Source organism: Sus scrofa, chromosome 3, assembly GCF_000003025.6.
Source record: "Sus scrofa isolate TJ Tabasco breed Duroc chromosome 3, Sscrofa11.1, whole genome shotgun sequence".
NCBI lineage: Eukaryota > Metazoa > Chordata > Mammalia > Artiodactyla > Suidae > Sus > Sus scrofa.
Window position 1 is genome coordinate 45,182,382 of NC_010445.4, and position 13,114 is coordinate 45,195,495.

The 13,114-nt window shown below is 42.5% G+C and overlaps 1 protein-coding gene across 12 annotated transcripts in view; it reads right to left on the bottom strand.

Moving 5' to 3' along the window:
* BCL2L11 (BCL2 like 11) overlaps positions 1-13,114 on the bottom strand; it is a 46,206-nt gene that overhangs the window by 25,591 nt on the left and 7,501 nt on the right. For 2 of the 12 annotated variants that reach the window (XM_021085832.1, XM_021085827.1), the window contains one exon: positions 5,405-5,448. In XM_021085832.1, the coding sequence (XP_020941491.1) occupies positions 5,420-5,448 (29 nt within the window). In that variant the 3' untranslated portion in view covers positions 5,405-5,419. 12 annotated transcript variants of the gene reach the window in all.

A 13,114-nucleotide genomic window follows, 5' to 3' on the forward strand; every position in this document is an offset into this window, starting at 1 on the left:
CTGCTCTGAATAGTGTGTGGCCGTGCTCTGCACTGGGTCTGGCTGAGGGCAGGAGGACACAGGACATTACTGTTCCTCGATACCCATACCCTGACCCCTAGCCCCACTAAGCCTCTGGGACAGCTGCATCTCTATTTCCACAGCTTTAGATTCCTTCCAGAAGATTATAGAGGATTCAACTGTGCCATCTTTATTTTGAAAAACAAAAACAACCCCCAAACCAAGTACAGTCAACTTGTGCCCTTCCACTGACAGTGGAGGCAACTTCCTATGCAGACAATTTTATTTCATCATTTACTCCATCAAAACTCCAAAAAGAGAAATGCTTTTTGGAGGCCTTTTAAAAGTAAATACACAACTTCACACATTAATTCCCTTGATACTGTTCCTTTGAAATAAAGTGTTAAAAAAATCTGGGCTTACTCGTTTTTGGTAACTATCTGTTTGTTCCTGGCCCAAAATCAGATCTGGGGGAGGAAATGAGAATTTAAACTACAAATGTAAAAATTTCTGACTACAGACTGCGTGTGGCTTCCTCTATGAAATTTAATGCTGGCAGCAGGAAACAGGTGACAAAAATCTCTTTTTCTTCGTTCACATGAAGGTCTTAAACGTTACTGTCTTTCGTCTTAATGACAGTGAGACCCAGGCACGGGGCAAGAAACAGAATCCAGAAAAGCCACATCCGAAACAGTTTTCCAATTAAGACATGTAAGAGCCTATAATTTTATTTACGCAGTTAAAATTTATCCTGGCTGTGCACTGAGAAGCCCATCTGTTAACAGATATGTGGTTATTGATAACACACCAGACGGCCAGGGCATAATAAACGCTTCCCACTTAAAACAAACTCAGCTGCCTCTTTTTATCCCACATCGTATCAAAAGAGAAACATTACAGCTCAATTCCAGACACGATTTCGCATCATCACAAAGATGTGATGGTTGTGTTTGGACATTTGATGGTTTAAATACTTGTCCCCAAGACATATGTCTGCGGCAGCTGGGCTGTCTGACTCCTCCATGGAAAACTCACAAAGCCTGTGCATCAATGAGAGCATATTTATGCTGAAAAGGGTACCCTTTCTACAAGGGACACAGGGGAACACAGCCCCAGAGCCATTTGTAGGAAGCCCAATGGAAAAAACAAATGGCCTAAGAATTGAACACTGTGTAAAAAATAAGAAAACCGAGGAGTTCCCGTTGTGGCTCAGCGGTAACGAACCTGACTAGCAACCATGAAGATGGGGGTTTGATCCCTGGCCTCGCTCAGTGGGTTAAGGATCTGGCGTTGCCAGTAGATGTGGTGTAGGTCGCAGATGCGGCTCAGATCTGGCTTGGCTGTGGTTGTGAAGTCGGCCGACAGCTGGAGCTCTGATTCGACCCTTGGCCCGGGAACCTCCATATGCTGAGGGTGCAGCCCTAAAAAGAAGAAAGCAAAAAAAAAAAAAAAAAAAAAAATTTCTTTCTTATGGCTGCACCTGTGGCATATGGAAGATCTGGGGCCAGGGGTTGAATGGGAGCTGCAGTTGCTGGCCTACACCACAGCCACGCCAGATCTGAGCTGTGTCTGCAACCTACACCACAGCTCACGGCAACACCAGATCCTTAACTCCCTGTGCCGAGCCAGGGATTGAACCTGTGTCTCAGTGCTCCAGAGACACTGTTGATCCCGCTGTGCCACAGTGGGAACTCCAAAATACTTATTGCTTACTACATTTATTCTATTATAAATGCTAGTTATGGAGCTCCTGTCATGGCTCAGCAGTAACGAACCTGACTAGTATCCATGAGGATTCATGTTTGATCCCTGGCCTCGCTCAGTGGGTTAAGGATCCAGTGTTGCTGTGAGCTGTGGTGCTGGTCAAAGACACAGCTTGGATCCTGCACTCCTGTGGTTGTGGTGTAGGCTGATAGCCGTAGCTCGGATTCAATCCCTAGCCTGGGAACTTCCATGTGCTATGCCATGTGGCCCTAAAAAGCAAAAACAAAAAAACAAACAAACAAAAATGCTAGTTATGATGATTTTGCACACACAAAAAACCCCACATACAAAAATCGAATACAAAAATAAATCGAATACAAAAATATTCATTATTAACATTTTGATCTATTTTCCATCTAATCTTTTTGTTATGCCTATAAACTTCTTGAACACCAAATTATGTATTATGGAGTAAATGTTTGTGTCCCCTGTAAAACTCCTATGTTGACTCTCCTCGCCAGTGTGATAGTACATGGAGGTGGGGCCTGTGGGAGGTGATTCACAAAGGTAGAACTTTCAAGAAGGGGATTAATGCCTTATGAGGCAGTCTAGGAGACAGCTTGCTATCTCTATCTTGTGAGGACACAGCAAGAAGGCAGCGACCTACAAGCTAGGAAGCAGGCCCTCACTAGATCCCAGCTGAGCCAGGACCCTGATTGCAGACTTCCAGCTTCCAGATCTGTGAGAGACAAACATTTATTGCAGAAGCCGCCAGTCTACCGTATTTGTGTTACAGCAGCACAGATGACAACACTGGGATATCACCAAGAACTCTGCAACCTTTCTAAAAGTTAACATTATGCCAGGACCATGTCCCCTGCCATTATCCTTTTTAGCATCATTAGGAAGAAGACAGCGCTGCAGACTACCAAAAACACATGTCAGAATGTAGAGATTTTCCCAAACCATTAGGACTGCTGATAGTTTTTTGGTTGGTACAAAATACGCTGTGAATGCATCCTTTCTTTTTTTTTTTTTTTTTTTTTTTTTTTTTGTTAAATTTACTCCTTTTGCATCCTTTCTGATACATTTCTGCCAGCATTCCCTTGAAGGGAAGGAAGGTTAGGCCCTATTCTGCGCCTGCAGGGTGGGTGGTGCAATGCTTGCAACCTGGTGCCTGGCACAGCACAGGACCAACTCTGCAAGGTCTTAAAGGGCAGATGCCCGGTCCGTGTCAACACGACCTCCACAGAGAAGGAAGGCAGTCTCAGGTCACATGCACGGCATGGGTCCTGGCCACTGACCAAGCGGGATGAACAGAGGACAGGGACCAGAAGGTAAGAGCAGCTGGAAATGTTGTCACAGGAGGAATATGCCAAGACCGAGGCTGACCTGACTAAGGAGGGACAAAGAGCACTGGATTCTGGCATGGGGAGGGCGGGGGTGGAAGGGAGAGGTGGGGGCGACCACAGGCCAGGGGCAGATGGAGACTTGGGCGCTGGGCAAGTGCTCCAATTCAGTGGCTTTAAAGTAGGTCAGGAAGCAAAGCATCCGACAGGCTAGCATCCAACAGGCGATTATGTGTCTGTCTCCAAATCTAACACCACAGAGGCCCTAGATACCAACCAAGACCCATCAACTGATCTTTCTTCCTGCTTTAGAGTCCAATCATCCAGAACCCCATGACTTAACATTTTCTTTAAGAAGTTCCCCACCGCACAGGGAATCAGATCTGAGTCACCTAAATGCCTTCAGGTGGTAGGTCTGAGGGTGGCGTGGTGTGTACCCTCTGCGGGCATGTCACCAGGGGAACTGCCGTCACAGATATTGCAGTCAGTATCTGAAAAAAGTGGCTAGGATTATTGCTAAATCTCTTCCAAACATGAAAAGCCTATCATTCCATGTAGAGGGTCAAAATCAAAGGGTGAAGGGAGTGATATCTAAAATTCTGAGTAGTTTTTGCAATCAATAACAATTAAAAACACTCAGTTAAAAGAAAAAAAGAGATTTCTAACTCCACAAAGGTGGGGTCGCCCTGCCCTCCTCCCCCAAGTCCTCCTTTTTCCAACTAAAAGCCTGGACCTAACACAACAAGCAAACTCAGAAGACTAGGCGGGGGAAGAGGATGGGCTGCCTGGGGACCACGGGGCCTGAGGAGTGACATGCTTCCCTCCTTCCCCTCCATACATCCTGGTTGGGGCACTGCCAGGGGTGCCTGTTCTGAGCCATAGGCCCAGGGAATGGGGCCTGCAACAGAAAGCTTTCTGGCCATCCTGGCCCTACTCCAGCTCAATACTGCACACTCCGCATCCCCTGCCCAGAGTCCCCCGTCCTGCAGGAATGGTTGGTGCTCTGATCCATCTCCCAGGTCCTGCCTGGCGGGAGCAGATGATGTAGGAGCTGACCCTGCACCCTGACTAAGCAGCATGGAGGTGGCTCCAGGCAGAGGGAGTCGCCACTACACAAAACACACACACACACATCCACCCCATCAGTAGGCCCAGCCTCCACCTTGCCCAGCCCTGAACACATTAGAGCGAGTCAACCCCCCTCCCCCACCTCTTGCTTTAAGGAGAATAAAGGATGGAGTTCCCGTCGTGATGCAGTGGTTAATGAATCTGACTAGGAACCATGGGGTTGCGGGTTCGATCCCTGGCCTTGATCAGTGGGTTGGGGACCCGGTGTTGCCGTGAGCTGTGGTGTAGGTTGCAGACTCGGCTCAGGTCCTGCATTGCTATGGCTCTGGTGTAGGCTGGTGCCTGCAGCTCCGACTGGACCCCTGGCCTGGGAACCTCCACGTGCCACAGAGGCGGCCCTAGAAAAGGCAAAAAGCCAAAAAAAACAAAAAGGAGAATAAAGGAGTGCTCATGTCAAGCATCCAGGAGAGGAATGATGTGGTGGGAGGCAGAACTGGGGGCAGAGGGGCAGGAGGTTACCCTCCCTGTCCCTACCCAGGAACCAATGAGGAGCAGAGAGGAGCTGAGCTTTGGCCCCCCTGGCTGCCCAGCAGAAACGGGGCCTGCTAGTCAGCCCTCTATTGTTTCCCCTCCAGGAGTCAGCAGGGGCCGGGGGTGGGGGCTGGGCTGTGCTGCTGAGCTGGCACCCCGGACCAGGCTCTGTCTCTGTGCAGCCATGTGGGTTGGTGCCCCAATTCTGCTGGGGAAGGCGCAGCAAGACCTAGGAGGGATCCGAATGTCCACCTCACGTGGCAGAAACAGGCCAAATTTTAGAGTTGAAAAACACATTTAAAGTAAAAAAGCAGAGACTCACTGGTTAGGATCAATTATAGAATGGAAGTGAAAGAGGGCAGAACCAGTAGACCTGAGGCTAAATCAACAGAATTTAATCCAAAGAGAAATTACATGATGAAATAAGAACAGAGTCTTGGGGACCTGTAAGACCACAACAAAACCACTAACACTCTCATTTCTGGAGTCCCAAAAGAGGCAGAAAGGGAGTTAAAAAAAAAAAAAAAAATCCAAAAGCATGACGGCCAAAAAGTTCCCAAACGATTCAAAGCTTCAAACCACAGATTCAAGAAGCTGTGTGCATGTCAAAGGGAGTAAACCCAAAGAAATCCAAGACCTATCATAACGAAACTTCTGGAAACTAAACGACAAAGAAAATCCCCTAAAAGCAGCCAGACAGAAGTGACACATTACTTACAGGAGAACAACTCAAATGACAAAGGATTTCTCACCTGCAACCATGAAGGTCAGGAGGAAGTGGCATGTTTTTCAAGCACTGAAAAAAAAAACAACTGTCAACCACAAATTCCGTACCCAGTGAAAATATCCTCTGGGGTGAAGGGCAAAGACATTCTCAGATGAAGGAGAACTAGGGGTTGTTGTCAGCAGGCCTGCCATAGAAGAATGACTAAAGAAGTGCTCTAAACAGAAAGGAAATGATAAGACAGCCTCAGAACTTGAGAAAGGAAGGAATATTGGAAAGGGGGAAAAAATGGGAGTAAATATCATAAACCAGCCTACTTCTCACGAGTTTCTTAAATTGTATTTGATGACTGAAGCCAAACACTGAAGCATCAACTGACATGGTGCTCTATGTATATGGAGGAAATACATAAGACAATTATATTTGAAAATCAGAGCAGGTAAAAGGACCTAAAGAGAAGAAGTACAGGTGTCTATATTGCAGCTGAAATCATAAAAGGGTGACAATATCAATGGGGTAGGTTAGAGTAAGTTATATCTGCATAGTGTAACACCTAGAACAACCTCCACGGAAACTATACAGAGCAATATATGCAAAAATGCTAGAAAAAACCAAGATAGAATCCTAAAAAAAGGTTCAAATAATTCACAGTAAGGTTGAAAAAAGAAACATAGGAAAGAGAACATAAACAGAGGAAAGAGAAGGATAGTTAAATGAAAGACTTAAGTTCTAAACATCAGCAATTACTTTAAATGTAAAGGGTCTAAATACAGCATTTGTATGGCAGGAAAAATAGTATCTAAAGATATGCTACATATAAAAAAACTTACTTCGAATATAATATAGGTAGGTTAGAAGTGGAAGGATGGAAAGAGACATACCATGTAAACATTACTAATATTTTTAAGAGAAAGCAGGAGTAGCTACGCTATTATCTGATAAAGTAGACTTTACAGCAATGACAAAAAGGATCACTCCAACAGGAAGCCATAATCCAAAACATGCAAACACCAGTGCCTCAAAATATAGGGATCAAAATCTGATAGATGTGAAAGGAGAATCAGACAGACAAAAATCACTATGATAGTTGAGGACTTCTAACACCACACTGATCAACTGATGAACAATTAGACAGAAAATAGCAAAGGTATAAGAGAACCAAACACAACCAATTGATAAGGTCCAATCAACAAATAATTAATATAATGAACATGCCACTCAACAACAGCAGAAAACAAGTTTTTTTCCTTTCAAGTACTCATGGATCATTCACCACAACAGATCATATCCTGAGCCATAAAACAAACCTTAACAAATTCAAAAGAACTGAAATCATGCAGAGTATGTTCCTGGACCATACTGGAATCAAACAAGAAAATGGTAACAGAAAGACAAGATCTTTCCATGCACTTGGAAATGAGACAACACATGTCTAAATAATCTAGGGTCAGAGAGGACATCTCGAAGGAAACAGAAAACACATGTAAGTCAATGAAAATGAAAACACAATATGGCACAACATGTGGGATGTAGTCAAAGCCAGAAGGGAAATCTGGCACTAAATGCCTGCAGTAGAAAAGACGAAAGGTCTCAAAACACTAAGTTCCTACCTCAAGAAATTAGAAAACAAAACAAAACAAACACAAAGCAAACTAGAAAAAAGGAAATAATAAACAATAGAACTGAAAAACAAGAAAACAGGAAAAACAAAAGCCTGGTTTAACAAAAAAAAAAAAAAAAAAAAAAAGACAAACTCTAGAAAGACTGATAAAGATTAAAAAATAAGAAAACAGGAATTCCCTGATGGCTTAGTGAGTTAAGAATCCAGCACTGTCACTGCTATGGCACAGTTTGATCCCAGGTCTGGGAACTTCTGCATGCTGGAAGCAGGGCCAAAACAAAAAACGGAAAAGAAAAGAAAAGATAAATCACCAATATCAGGAATAAAACAGTCTATCACAACAGATTCTGCATCCATTTAGAAGAATAATAAGAGGACAATATAAATGCTTCATACACTCAAAATTCAACAACTTACAAGAAATGGACCAATTCCTGGAAAACCACAAAGTATCAAAACTCAACCAAGATGAAATAGACAACCTGAATAGTCCTACAAACACTAAAAAACTGAATTTGCAATTTAAAAACACCCAGACAAGAAATCTGTTTCCAGATGGCTTCATTATTCTACCAAACATTTAACAAATTATTAATACCAATTTTATAGACTCTCTTTCAGCACAGAGGAGGAAAAACCTCCCAACTCACTATTAAAGAACTTGATCAAAACCAGACAGCCTCAATACAACAGATAAAGCCCTCTCGGTGAATTTCTCTGCACAAATGCTTCAACAAAACATCAGCAAATTCAATTTGGCAATTATGAAAATAACTACACCCTGATCAAGAAGGATTTATCCCAGGCATGCAAAGTAGATTAATACTGAAAAATCAGTGTAACATACCATAATGTAAGTCACGTTATGATCATACCAACGATGCAGAACTGGTTTTATAAAAATCAACATCCGAGCCATTCATGATAAAAACGCTCAGTAATCTAGGAATAAAGAGAAATTTCTTCTTTTAAAGAGCATCTGCAAAGTATCTACAGTTAACACCATACTTAATCGTTAAAGACTGAAAGCTTTCCCCCTAAGATCAGGGGGAAAGGCAAGGATGTTTGTTCTCACCACCCTACTCACCACAGCACTGGAAATTCTAGCCAATGTCTTAAGACAAGAAAAAGAAAAGAAACACTTACAAATCAGAAAGGAAGAAATAAAACCATGCTTATTTTCAGATTACATGATTGTCTAGATAGGGCTCCCAAGAAAATTTTTGAATTAATGAGTTCAACAAGGCTGTAGAATATTAAGAACCATACACAAAAGTGAATTGCATTTCTATATACTAAAATGAGTATGTAGAAACTGAAACCAAAAATAAAATACCATTAATAGTTTCTCCTGGGTGAATAAAATCTAACAAAACATGTACAAGGTCTGTATGCTGAAAATTACAAAACCTAGAGATCTCAACACTTGAAAAGATATCCCTGTTTATGGAGTAGAAGACTTAGCAGAGTAAAGAGGCAAATCCTTTCCCAAATTGATTTACAGTTTCAAGTATTTCCTATCGAAATCCCAGCAGGGGTTTCGGTAGGCATGGATAAGCTTATTCTAAAATTTATATGGAAAGGTACAGGAGCTAGGCTAAAGCAATTTAAAAAAAAGATTAAAGTCTGAAGAATCACTCTACCCATTATGAGGGTTTCATCTACAATGACAGCAAAATCAAGGCGGTGTGGTATTGGCAGAGCGACAGACCCATCAACCAGTAGAACACAGAAGAGAACCTGGAAACGAGCCCACACAAACATGCCAACTGATTTCTGACCAAGATGCAAAGCCTATAGATTGAAAAAGAATAATCTTTTCAACAAACCGTGTTGGAACAACTGGGCACCACAGTCCAAAAGAGTAAACATGGATCTAAATCTCACACCTAACACTCAAGTTAACTCAATATAACCCAGAGATCCAAAACTAAGATGTAAAACTGTAAGACTTCCGGGGGGCGGGGGCGGTGTCTAGAAGAAAAATTGGGGGACTTAGAGCCTAGGGAAGAGTTTCTTAGACTGGACGTTCAAAGCATGATCCATAGAAGAAAAACTACTAAAACAGACTTCATCAAAATGAAAAAAATTTGCTCTGTGAGGTTAAGAGGATAGAAAGACAAGGTACAGACTGGGAGAAAGTTTGCAAATCACATACCTGACAAAAGCCTTGAATCTAGAATATATAAAAACTCTCAAAACTCAAGAGTTAAAAAAAAATCCAATTAGAAAAGGAACAAAAAATGCAACACCTTTAAAACTACACTGAGTTATCACTATGCACACATCAGAAGAGCTAAAATACAAAAGACTGGTAACACCAAATGCTGGATAAGATCTAAGAAAATAATCTCCCACACATTGCTGATGGGAATGTAAAATGGTATAGCTACACTCTGGCAAACTGGCAGTTTCTTAAAAATAAAAAAAATGAAATGAATTACCACACGACTTAATATTGCACTGCTGGGCATCTAACCTAGAGAAACGAAGACTCATGTTTCCACAAAACCCCTTATAGCACAGTTCAGAGCAGCAGTTCCATTGCCCTGGTGAAGCCTTGGTGCCTAGTCTGATGGGAGGGCTTTACCAGGAAGCCTGTGCCCACTGTTTTTAACTAGCAGCTGCCCAAAGATGCACCCAAGGACAATATGTAATGGCCAGCACAGGCTGGCAATGTCCCTTCAAGTGCCAGCTGTGCCAGGTCCCTGTCAGAACCTGCAAACAACTCAAATGCCCTTCAATAGGTCAGTAGTTAAGACTGTGGTACATCCACAACTTCTTGGGTGGATCAAAAGGGCGTTATGCTGAGTGCAAAGAGCCAGTCTTAGGTCACACAGAGTATGACCCTACTTCTAAGGCAAACTTGAAAGGACAGAAGTGTAGATGGATGGCACAGATTAGTGGCTGTCAGGGGTTAGGGAGGAGGCTGGGACTCAAAAGAGGTAGGAAGAGAATCCCAGGGATGGAGCCATTCTGGCTCTTGACTGCCACGTGGTCACAAAAACCTACACGTGACAAAACTGCACAGAAGAAAATAAACTCACACACACACACACAGGATGCATGGGCAATGGGTGAAACCCACATGGAAAGCTGGGTCCTATCAGTGTCCTGTGCTGGCTGTGATAGTGTAGTTAAATAAGATGCTGCCACTGTACTGGGTAAAGGACACACAGGATCTCTCTGAGTTATTTCTTACAATTGCATGTCAATCTGTAATTACCTCAAAATATAAAGTTTTTTTTGCTTTTTTAGGGTCGCACATGCAGCACATGGAAGTTCCCAGCTTAGGGGTCAAATCAGAGCGACAGCTGCTGGCCTACACCACAGCAACATCAGATCTGAACCACATCTATGACCTATGCCACAGCTCAGGGCAACACCAGATCCCTGACCACTGAGCAAGTCCAGGGATCAAACTCACATCCTCATGGATCCTAGTATGGTTCGTTAACCGCTGAGCTACCAACGAACTCCCCAAAAAATTTTTAAGATGTAAAATTTGAAAATGTCTAGATGGCTATGGATTACTAAATTTTGTTTGGAATCAGTAAAGAAAAATTTCCCTCTCTTTTCTCTCTTTCTGACCCCACTCAGGACACACAAAGTGTACTTGTTTCTCTTGTTCCCAAACTAGTGACCCCGAGGGCCTGAAGGTCAGAAGAACCAAGCTTTCAGCAAAGAAGACTCTACCTGTATCATCAGGCTCCAGGGCAGTCCAAGGAACCCAATAACACTCCACCTTTTCAAAGCCTGTGTGTATCACAGAGTCTAAAAAGGTAAAACGAAGCTGAATCTTGCACTTGGCTGGAGAATATGTTTACAAAGCTCATTTAATGTTTAAGATGCTTACAAGATTAGGGTAATGACTTTCACTCTTCTAAGTCAACAAAAGCAACCAAAGGAGTAAGTTCCATGGAAACAAGGAGCTCTGAGTGGGAGAACAAGGTCTGGCTTTGCTAAAGCATCAAGTGGGTATAGCTCCTTCATCTCCAAGGCCAATCCATCTGGTTAAACAATGCCAGCCACAGATCTAATGCGACATTTTTCCAGTAGCCACACTTTAAAAAGTAAAAAGAACCGGTAAAATTAAAATAAAAAAATACTTAATACATGAAAACATGCTCAACTTTACTAATCATTCCAGGGCTGCACATCAAAACCACAACGAGTTATCACCTCATACCTGCTGAAATGGCCATCAACCAAAAAACAGGAGATAGCAAATGCTGGTGAGGATGTGGTGGAAAGGGATCCCAGGAAGAATGTAAATTAGTTCAGCCACTGTGGAAGACAGCAATGGAGGTCCCTCAAAATACTAAAAATAGAACTTCCATAAGATCCAGCCATCCCACTTATAGGTTACATATCCAAAACAACTGAGAGCAAGATCTCCAAGAGACAAATGCCCATCCACGTTCCTAGGAGCATTATTCACAATAGCCAAGAGATGAAAGCAACCCAAATGTCCATCAATGAATAAATGTATAAAGAAAATGTGCTATATACATACAATGGAATATCATTCAACCTTAAAAAGGAAGGAAATCTCCTTCATAGGTTACAACATGGATGACCCTCGAAGACCTTATGCTAAGTGATGGGAGCCAGTCAGGAAAAGCCAAATTCTGTTGATTTCACTCATATGAGGTACACAGATAGAGTTGTCAAAATCAGAGGTAGATGACAGAATGGTGACTGCTAAGAGCTGGATGGGAGAGAGAGAAATGGGGAGATGTTTTAACAGCTATTAAATCTCAGTTGTGCAAGATGAAAAAGTTCTAAGAACTGGTTGCACAATAATCTGAATATCCTCAACACAACAAAAGGATACACCTGAAAACAATTAAAATGATAATTTTGGTGGGTTTTTTTTTTCCACAATAAAAAATACATATTTTAGGGAGTTCCCTGGTGGTCTAGTGGTTAGGATTTGGTGCTTTTGCTGCTTCAGCCCACGTTCAATCCCTAATCTGGGAACTGAGATCCCACAATAAGTTGCTGCATGCCACAGCCATATATATATATATATGTATATATGTATATATGTATATATATATATGTATATGTGTGTATTTTACTTAACCCAATGTATTCAAAACATCTCAGTAATATGAAAATTATTAAGATACTTTACATTCTTTCTATATGCTGTCTTCAGACTCCAGAGTGTATTTATATTGACTGCACCTGTCACTGTGGACTGGTCCCATTTCTAAGTGGTCAGTATTCACAAGTGAGTCCCCCACTGGGCCTCTGCTGAGCTCAACCATACCTGTCACTCCTCTGTGACAGACCTTGTAGCTGGATCCAGATAACTAATCTATTCTTTTGACAGGTGTTGGCAGGGTCTTCTTCTTGGAAAGACCTTTTGGGAAATCTTACTTGTCCCCCGTCAGCTCTGTGGAAAGGGCAAAGCTCAAATGATTCTGAACATCTCCTAAGCACCTCGTCCTCTTCAGGACATCATGCCTCCTGCCTTACAGCGCTCACAGTCTAAGAGAGGGGCCAGTTACCAGCTAGGAGAAGCAGGCACAGAGGGACAGACCCAAAGAGCAATGCAATTAACTCCCACCGTGAATTCCAATGTGCTGCCTGAGAACAAGCCCAAGTTGAAGTCATTTACTAAAATGATGTCTGGGAGTTGTTAATAACCAGTATTTACCCATCTCCTGACCTTTCTCAACTTTTATTCACAAGGGCTTTGGCTACATCTTCCAAGCATGATTTTGTATAGAATTTAGTGCACAATTTATACTGAAAACACACAGGGCAAGAGCACATCCACCAGAAAAGGCACACAACAAACCAACACCTCTGTTGGTGATTCTGATTAGAATAATCAGCTCTTTGCTGATTTAGACAGCGCCGGGCAAGTTAATCCTCCTGGAGTGTAAAGAGAATAAATCTGATGAAAGCGAAAAAAACTAGCTCTCACAGATGAACATAATATCCTCTGAACCTATCTTCAGAAAACTGGAGATGTGGAGGAAAACATGAAGACGTTTTCAGGACAAACACCTAACTGCTGTTACCCACCCCCCCAACCCCAGACAAGGATTTACTTTCTCGGTAGAACCAAGACGTGAGAACACAACTGCCACACACACTGCT